The sequence below is a fragment of the Triticum urartu genome, chromosome 3A (genome assembly GCF_056163025.1).
Source record: "Triticum urartu cultivar PI428250 chromosome 3A, HENAU_Tu73, whole genome shotgun sequence".
In the NCBI taxonomy this organism is placed as follows: domain Eukaryota; kingdom Viridiplantae; phylum Streptophyta; class Magnoliopsida; order Poales; family Poaceae; genus Triticum; species Triticum urartu.
Genome location: NC_141875.1, coordinates 710367631 through 710377340, shown reverse-complemented (window position 1 = coordinate 710377340; position 9710 = coordinate 710367631). Strand labels below are relative to the sequence as shown.

The following is a 9710-nucleotide window of genomic DNA, read 5'->3' as shown; positions in this document are numbered from 1 at the left end:
ATCACAAACGAATATCGTATGCATGCACTTAGTGTATGATTCTATCTTCTTAGGATCATAGCCGCTTTTCATTGCCCACTGACAATATGACTAGGCAAAGCCTTCCTCTCCTTGATCTCCGTCGATGAGCCCCTGGATTCGTCTCCCTTTCACCTGCCGCTCTAGAGAATATTTATAATAGATTTTATCCTTTTTTTGAAAAAAAATTATAGTATCATAAATGAGTATTATGCTGCAAATGATACTAGTGTTTAATACTATCTTAGTAATGCATAATATCATATACTGGTATCATATTGTCCTGTCATTTATTCATATGTAGAATCTCAAAGTCGTGCCTATGATTTATATTTTATATTTTTTTTGTTTGAAGTGTTATGATATTTGATACTAAAACCCTCACTCACATCATTTACTATAATTCCACGTCATGTTTTTGCATAAGTGGCAATGCTTGATACTGTTTTGGTAGTCCCACCGTGGGACTATATATTAGCCTCCCGAGGAAGAGGTCGGCGCGAAGGCCAACTGCAAGGTCGAGCATATTTGCCATTGGCCCCGTTCGTTGCCGCAAAGGCTATCCGCAAATCCAGCTACCTCCCGAGCCGCACGGCAAATACCAATCCAAGCTATGCAGCAGATGGCCACCGCCAACCAGACAATAGTGCCACCGACGGCACGGCCACCAGCATCCTCCGCTCAGCCAGCCTACGCCTGGCCAGCATCCTCCTTTGAGCCACCAACACGACGCTCTAGGATTAGACCTTTCGTCATACTCATCTGCGCCATCATCCGAATGGCCAATGAAGTGAACCGACACAGCATGCGATCCCCTCTACGAGCCTTCCGGCCTTCGAGATTTGTAACGGCAACCCTCGATGGCGAGGCTGGGGCGAGCACGAGCAGTGCGCGAGCATGGACCCTGCCGTCTAAAATCCTTCAGGTCGCCGAGCTGCGATCCCAGGACGGCTGCATCTGGCGGGTGGACGGCGCAGCAACCTTACCAGATTACCAGACGAGGCGTGCACCCCATTGGTGGTGGTCCTTGGCCCGCTCTTCAAGAGGGCCAAACGGTTGACGGTGGAGGGGACCAAGCTGAAGTACACGCACAACCTCATCCGTCGAGCGCACCAAGACGTCGAGGAGAAGCTGACAGCGTACCTCACCCACATCGGCTCCATGGAAGCCCAGATACTGCAGCGCTACGACCCCATGGAACTGGAGTACACAGCCACCGGAACAGATCTGGTGGAGACGATGGTGCTCGACGGCCTCTTCATCATCGAGGTGCTCATCAACCACTGGACGAGGAAGAGAGACCAAGAGCCAATCTCGGTAGAGATGAATATGATCGACTTCACTACACAACCGCTCAGATGGGAGCCTAACGCACTTCGTTTGGACCTGATAGTCGTCCAAAACCAGATTCCCTTCTTCGTGCTGGAGAAGCTATTCTGCATGACTGACATCCCCGAGCTTGGTGAGAATCAGAAGAAGCCCACCAAGCTCAAACAAATCATACTTGATTATCTGATCGGCGATACAGATGATGCAGGACTAGCCGATTACCAAGGCCCAGTATATCACATCCTGCATCTGGTGTATTTATACCTCACATTTTCCAGAGCTTCAGCACTCCCGGTGAACATGGACACGCGGACCTGGGACAAGTTGGCACACAAGGCCATGGATCTCCGCGCGCTTTTTAAGCGGACCTTCGCGTGCTCCTCAAACCTACTACCTGTTGGTTGGAAACAGTGGAAGGTGATCCCCCCATTGCGGGAGCTCGTTCGAGTTGGAGTGAAGCTAAAGAGGGCAGAGACAGCCTGGTTCGCCCAAGTAAAGTTCAATAAGAAGGGAGTTCTAGAGATCCCACCCTTAGCATGGGGGCGGTATCACATTAGGCTGCTCACCAATCTGGTGGTTCTCGAGATGTCTGGATGGTGGCCCGCTGACAATCGCCTTTTCTGTAGCTATGTGAGATTTATGGCCGAGCTCATCGTGAACAAGAAGGATGCTACGCTTCTCTTCAAGAAGGGCATCATCCAGGAGATCAACGAACATGACATCGACAAGAACTTGCTTAACCCATTTCGAATTCTTGCAGACTATAGCCATGGCTCCAAGTATGATTTCCACTTCAACGGCCTTGTTGACGGCATTATTAAGTGCTACCAGAAATGGAGCAACGTCGATGCGTAGTGGTCGGTAAAGACCATGGTCAGAAAGTGGAGTTCAACAAAATAGGCTCCAGTGGAGCAATCACTGCGTGGTTGTACTGCTTGAATGTTGTGATCTAGTAGTACTATCTCCGTCCTAGTTTACTAGTTCCCCTCGTATTTTGAGTAATTTTAACCATGGTTTTAAGTAATAAAATATAAGTTTTATGTAGCAAAAATAATACTTCCTCCGTCTCATATTAATTGTCGCTAAAACGAATGTATCTAAATGTATTTTATTACTAGATACGTTTGTTTGAGCGATAATTAATATATGACAGAGAGAGTACATGCAAATAGGAATTCAACAATATAATTTTTTGTGACATGCATTAACATTTTATTAGTAAAATATGTGGTCAAACTTTGACCTAAACTACAATGAGGACTAATAAATCCTATTTTACTTATGCTCAATCTTCAATGGAACAAACCCATGTGAATCCAGAAGTTCCTTGATTTCCACTATAGGAGCCCTCCAGCGAATCTGTTAGATTATAGATGGACTTTGGCCCGCATGAGACAATAATTCCTGGTTCATTTGGGTGCATGACAAGTGATAGGTATCAAGCGTTATGTTTAGGGAAACTGCACGACCCCCAATACGGGTGTGGCTATCTCATATATATAGAGGTACACAAGGTACAAATACAAGATATGTGGTATACACAAAAGCTACGTATAAACATTGTCTAACACCCTCCCTCAATCTTAACTATGGCCTGAAGTACAAAGCAAGTTAAGATTGCGCCTACAACTTTCAAACTGAGGTTGTGGAAGTGGCTTCGTGAAGATGTCAAGTTGATCTTTGGAGGAGATGAACTTGATATGAAGAAGCTTCTGTGCAACACGTTCCCTCACAAAATGATAGTCAACTTCGATGTGCTTGGTACGAGTATGAAAAACTGGATTAGATGAAAGGTATGTCGCACCAATATTATCACACCAAAGAACTGGTGACTGCCCTTGAGAGACTCCGAACTCTCGTAACAGAGACTGTACCCAAATGAGCTCAGCCGTGGCATTGGCAACCGCCTTGTACTCTGCCTCAGTGCTACTCCGAGATACTGTGGCCTGCTTGCGTGCACTCCAGGTGATCAAGTTGAGACCAAAGAAGACAGCATAGCCCCCCGTTGATCGCCGGTCATCCAGGCTCCCAGCCCAATCTGCATCAGAGAACGCAGAGAGGATACTCGAGGAGGTAGGCCGAAGATGCAATCCATAGGAGACAGTATGAGAGATATAACGCAGTATACGCTTCACAGCTGACCAGTGTGAAGTCCGAGGAGCATGAAGATACTGACACACACGGTTAACCGCATAAGAGATATCCGGCCGTGTGATAGTCAAATACTGCAAACCACCAACAATACTGCGGTACTCTGTAGAATCATCTGAAGAAAGCAAGGCACCATCCAAGGCTGATAACCGATCCGTCGCAGACATAGGGGTGGTAGCATGCTTGCAATGCAACATACCAGCATGCCGCAGCAGGTCCAAGGAATACTTATGCTAAGTGAGAGTCAGACCAGCAGGGGTCCGGGAAACCTCCAGACCAAGAAAGTAATGCAGAGCACCCAGATCCTTGACAGCAAAATGACCACCCGGAGCAGGCAGCAGACGATCAGCGGCAGCCACTAAGGAGCTGATAAGAATAATGTCATCCACATAAATCAGTAGATACATAGTAACCTCAGGACGATGTAGAAGAAACAAAGATGTGTCAGCAGTGGATGGAAAAAAGGCAAGATGTCTAAGAACCGAGCCAAGTCGTGCATGCCATGCACGTGGAGCCTGTTTAAGTCCATAGAGTGCCTTGACCAGACGACACAGATGATGTGGACGAGCAGGATCAACAAAACCTGGAGGTTGCCGCATGTATACCTCTTCCTCCAAGACCCCATGAAGGAAAGCGTTCTGAACATCAAGCTGACGCAGAGACCACCCTTTGGTAACAGCCAAGGACAGAAGCAGAGGAATAGTGGTAGGTTTGACAACTAGACTGAATGTATCCTCGTAATCAAGACCATACCTTTGCTTGAAACCTTTCGCCACAAGTCGTGCCTTGTAGCGCTCAATAGACCCATCCACGTGCTTCTTGACCTTGAACACCCACTTGGAGTCAATAATGTTAACACCAGACACAGGAGGAACGAGGCGCCAAGTATCATTCCTCTTAAGAGCCTCAAACTCCTGCTCCATGGCAGAACGCCAGTGAGGAATCCGAAGAGCCGCTTGAAAATGTCGAGGCTCAGCAGTGGGGTCAGCAACCGTCTGCGCTACACACGCCGCAATCCACGCAACCGTGCCATCGGTGCGCTCTTTCGGGCGGAAGATACCGCTCTGGCTGCGCGTGCAAGCACGCAGAGGAGCGGTAGGTGGCGGAGGTGACGGCGGAGATGGTGTTGGAGGTGGTGTCAAAGAGGATGGTGAGGACGCAGACGAATCAGCGATCTCGGAGACCACATGTATCGGTGACGCAGCAGTCAACGGAGAGACGGCCGAACCAGGCGAGGGAGGCGACACCGGGCCAGGCATGCGGCCTAGTGGAGGCAACCTGCCAAGGACCGAAGCAGCACGAGCTGACTCAGGCGAGCGAGGCGACACCGGGCTAGGCGTGCGGCCTGGTGGAGGCGACCCGCCAAGGGCCGAAGCAGCACGAGCTGACTCAGCCGGCTCGGGCGCCAAGCCAGTGCGGGAGCCGCACGAAGCTGACTCAGCCTGCCCGGGCGCCAACAGCGGTCCAGCTGACGAGGGGCCAAGGGGAGGCGAAGGGGTGGTGCATGCGCCACGCACAGGTGGAATTGCCTCTGTACACCCACCATCGTGCCCCCTAGTGACCAGAGGCGATGAATTATCCAGGAGCTCAAGGCGCGCTCCTCGCCCAATACCTGCACCGTGGTTAGGTAGCAACGAGGGAGTATATGCAGCATCAACAAATTGAACAGGCAAAGGTGAATTAGATTTCTCAGGTGCAGTGGGAGTGGTGGAGGTGACGGGAAGTGCGGAAAAAGGAAAAATATTCTCATCAAACACCACATCACGAGAGATGTAGACACGATTAGAGGGAACATGAAGACATGTGTACCCTTTATGAAGAGAACTATAACCAAGAAACACACACTGTTTAGACCGAAACTCCAACTTGCGTTGGTTATATGGACAAAGATGAGGCCAACATGCACACCCAAATACCTTGAGAAAAGTATAGTCAGGAGTTTCATTCAACAAGAGTTCAAGAGGTGTTTTCATCTGACGGAGTCGTGTAGGGAGTCTATTAATAAGAAAGCATGCGGTGGAAAACGCATCACTCCAAAACCGGAAAGGAACGGAGGCATGGGCAAGCAAAGCAAGACCAATCTCAACTATATGACGATGCTTACGCTCAGCTACACCGTTTTGCTGATGTGTATGAGGACAAGACACACGATGTGTGATTCCAAGCTTATTAAAAAAAGCATTGAGGTTGTGATACTCACCCCCCCCCAATCTGATTGCACATGAATGATTTTGTGATTGAGTAGACGCTCAACATGCGCTTGGAATTGCAAGAAAACATTAAACACATCAGATTTGCGTTTAAGAAGGTAAAGCCAAGTGAACCGACTGTAAGCATCAATAAAGCTGACATAGTAATTATGACCACTAACAGAAGTTTGAGCATGGCCCCATACATCCGAAAATACAAGTTCAAGCGGTTTATGGACTACACGACTCGACTCAGAAAAAGGAAGCTGATGACTCTTGCCTTGCTGACAGGCATCACAAACTGCATCAACATGTTTATTGGACACAACTGGAAGCTCATGACGATGAAGTACATGGCGAACGATGGGAGTGGCAGGATGACCAAGGCGTGCATGCCAATGTGATGGAGACACACGAACACCACTAAAAGCAGTAGGAGCTGGTGGCTTATCAAGCGCATAAAGACCATTATTGCGCAGTCAACCTCTAAGAAGTACGTCCCTCATGTCCCGATCCTTAACAAAAAAATGAAAAGGATGAAATTCAGCAAGAACATTATTATCACGAGTAAGTTTAGGAAGTGAAAGCAAACTACATGAAACAGAGGGAACACGAAGGACATTAAGAAGACGTAATTGTTTGGATCGATGTGTAAGAAGTGATGCCTGACCAATATATGAGATGTGCATACCTTCCCCATTAGCGGTGCGAACCTGATCGTGTCCACGGTACGGCTCCTGTGTAGAGAGCTTGCCCATCTCACTCGTCAGGTGATTGGTAGCCCCCGTATCCATGTACCAAGATGCATCAACTGGGTAAGGAGTATGCCCTTGCTCATGGCTCGCCAGGGCAGCCTGCTTCTCATTACCCTTGCCATTGTTCCCAAGCCCCAAGAAATCCTGCTTGAAGCGACGATGACAACGGGAGGCAAGGTGGCCATCAAGCCCACATAGCTGGCAGGGGATCTGAGCACCACATGAAGGGCAACAGGCACGGACTCGACCTCCAGTCGAGGTAGTGGTGTTCCGCGAATTAGGCGCACGCGACGGCGACTTGCCACCAGTTGGTGGCTTGGAGGGCTTGCCCTTCCCACACATTGCAGCGTTGGCGGATGGGAAACTCGACGTAGACCGGCGAACCTGGATGCGCTGCTCCGTACCAAGGAGCCGTGCGTACAACTCACGTGACTAGATGGGAGTGTCACGACCATTGATATTCTCCACCAAATTATCATACTCGTCACTCAGTCCGTTGAGCACATAGGAAGTGAACTCCTCCGGACCAAGTGCCTTGCCAATGGAGGCAAGTGTGTCAGCCATACCCGTCACCTTGTTGAAGTAGTCGGTGACGGTGAGATCCTGAAGCTTCACCTCTCCAAGCGCATTGCGAATGGCATGAGCCCGCGCCTGAGACTGCGAGGCAAAACTAGTGTAAAGAGCCGTCCACGCGTCCCGAAACGTAGCGGCGAAGATGACCAGTGACGAGACCCCCTCTGTAAGAGAGGACTGGATGGCGGAGAGGATAGCCTGATCCTGAGCCACCCACGCATGATGCCCCGGATGGTATGGCGGTGGGCACGGCAGAGTGCCGCCAACAAACCCCTCCAAGTAACGACTGCGGAGAAGCGGCAAAACCTGAGCACGCCATGACAGATAGTTATCCGTCGTCAGCCTCACCGGGATGAGATGCGCAAAATAGAACGGTGCATGAGATACACCATAATCCGAAGGCGGCGGCGGCGGCGCATAAAAACCCGAGGACAAAGGACCACTCGGCACCATGGACGAAGCAACCAGCTCCGTCGATGCACCGCCGTAGGGTGCGGCGTAAGGAGACACAGGCATCGAGGTTGGCGGGTAGGCGTAGGCCAACGGGGCAGCACGGCCAGAGGGCTGCTGCAGCGCCGTAGGAGCCGGCCAGCGGCGGCTGTTGCGAGGGCGTAGCCCCCTGGTGTACATGCAGATGTGTTCCGGCTCCCATGTCCGAGTGCAGATGGGATTGCAGCTGCGACAGAGTGCCCTGATGTGGAACCTGCGGCTGTGCATGAAGATACGATCCAGCACCCAATCCAGCACCCACGTCCGAGTGGAGAGGCCGATACGAGGGAGCGCCCTGGGGAAGCAGATGCGACCCGGCGCCCGAATAGGGCCCCCACCAGGGAGCGGCCGAAGCAGCCCCGTAGTAGCCCGCACCGTAGATGCCGGCAGCGGCCGAAGCAACTCCATAGGAACCCGCAGGCTGGCCAGCAGTTGGAGCAGCGCCGTAGTAGCCCGTGTGCGGTGGAGCGGCGGAGTCGCCGAAGACCGACGACGATGGCGCGACGGAGACCTGGGCGGTGGCAACCATGGAGGCGCCGGCCAGGGAGAGCAGAGGCGAAGACGACGAAAACAGAGAGACCAGGACGGCCGGGGCGGCGGCAGCGAGAGCGGCGGCGGCGGCCGGCATCGACGCCATGATACGATCGTGGCGGCAGCGGAAGCAATGACCGAAACCCTACGCTGATACCATATCAAGCGTTATGTTTAGGGAAACTGCACTATCCCCAATACGGGTGTGGCTATCTCATATATATAGAGGTACACAAGGTACAAATACAAGATATGTGGTATACGCAAAAGCTACGTGTAAACATTGTCTAACAATAGGAAGTTTAATACCATACTGCTAGTGGAGTGAGAGTGAGGCCCCTTTATAAGGGTTGCTATACCTCATGCCATTGAGAGCTTGGGACCTGGAGTGGTACAAGAGCGCTCCTCCTCCTCCGCCACCCATCTCGCCTCGCCTCATAATGACGCACGCGGGCCGTGGGTTGCGGGACTGAACCGAGTCGAGCCTTACTCACTCACTCCCTCCTACATAACCCTAGCCCATCTCAATGGTCGCGTGCAGGGTTGGTCGAGAGAGTAGGTGTGTCTGGAACCCTGTCGTTTGAGATCCTACCCGGGAGAACGGCAATAAGGCTTTTGGGGAGCGTCTCGACGCGACTGCTCCCGGTCTGTCCCCGTGTCTGTCCTCTGCTTCAACTACTCCCCCTGCATCGACTCCATGGCCGACGACGCCACTCCAAGAAGAAGGTCACGGACGATGCCAAGGTTGCTATTGTCGCAGCAGCGCTGGCCTGGCCAATCAGAGGGTATGATTCGTTCATCCCATATTTGCTTGTTCATGTGCTAGCCGTATATGTTGTGTTCATAGATGTCTCAGTTCTTTGCATTGTATGTTCTCACATGCTTAGGTATCGGTATGAGTTGCATACTGTGATTACCGTGCTTATTATCTACTCGCGCATTAGATTAATCGAAAAGGTGTTGGTATTTTCAGCAATCCAAAAACCTTATTTTAGGCACTTTTCGATTCAAGGCTTTGCCGCTACTCTAAAACCGAAAAAGATCACCGGGACGCATTTGAAGTGTTGGCAGATGAGGACCAGCTTGTGACTCAGAGCTATGAATGTCTTCTAGGTTAGTGTTTATCTGACCATTCATTATTCAGTGTTAGATTAATCAGAAAATCAGATTTGTTGTCACATGATAATGATTGTCAGTGAGTGACGCAATCTTTCTAACACAAAGAAAACGGTCCCAAGAACACTGTATGTCCCCTCCCAAGTGTTCTGGTGTCATCCTGTGAGGAGTTTAGTTTGTGCTCTTGCTCTATTAATACTCTACTACATAAATTACCATCTAAGATAATAAGATGTTCAACTATCATCCTAGCAGCAATTACATGAGGTTGGAATTCAAATAATGTAATGTCGAATCCTATATTTGGATGATATTATTTTGTTTTCTACATATCTTAAATATAGCTACTTTATCTGCTTGATTGGTTAGTTTCAGCCTTTCAGTAGTGTATTTTATACCTGTAAAAGACTGCTGGAACCTGGGTTGATAGACCGGCCATCAGTAATGGATGCCCTTTGTCTATTAAAGAAACCATTATCACCAGAGTACTACTGTATGCTGTCCTGACAAGGGTTCTAATGCCGCTTTGTCAGAGTTCAGTTAGTGCTCTTGCTCCATT

General features: G+C 50.1%; 1 protein-coding gene and 1 pseudogene across 1 annotated transcript; one reads left to right on the top strand and one right to left on the bottom strand.

The window, feature by feature from the left end:
* Positions 1–631: 631 nt before the first annotated feature.
* Positions 632–2202, top strand: LOC147981971 (UPF0481 protein At3g47200-like; annotated as a pseudogene).
* A 4672-nt stretch (positions 2203–6874) lies between these two features.
* LOC147981970 (uncharacterized) lies at positions 6875–8132 on the bottom strand. The gene is made up of 2 exons (XM_087516164.1): positions 7843–8132; positions 6875–7724 (listed from the first exon to the last, which is right to left on the bottom strand). Exons 1-2 carry the CDS (start codon positions 8130–8132, stop codon positions 6875–6877), a joined length of 1140 nt encoding a protein of 379 aa, XP_087372290.1.
* Between the last annotated feature and the right edge of the window lie 1578 nt (positions 8133–9710).

Excerpts from the sequence above, each read along its gene's own strand:
- LOC147981970 (XM_087516164.1), bottom strand. The coding sequence starts at position 8,132 with ATGCCGGCCGCCGCCGCCGCTCTCGCTGCCGCCGCCCCGGCCGTCCTG. Across the intron at positions 7,725-7,842 it reads GCTGCTTCGGCCGCTCCCTG|CCGCAGGTTCCACATCAGGG; the intron begins GTGGGGGCCCTA and ends CTTCATGCACAG.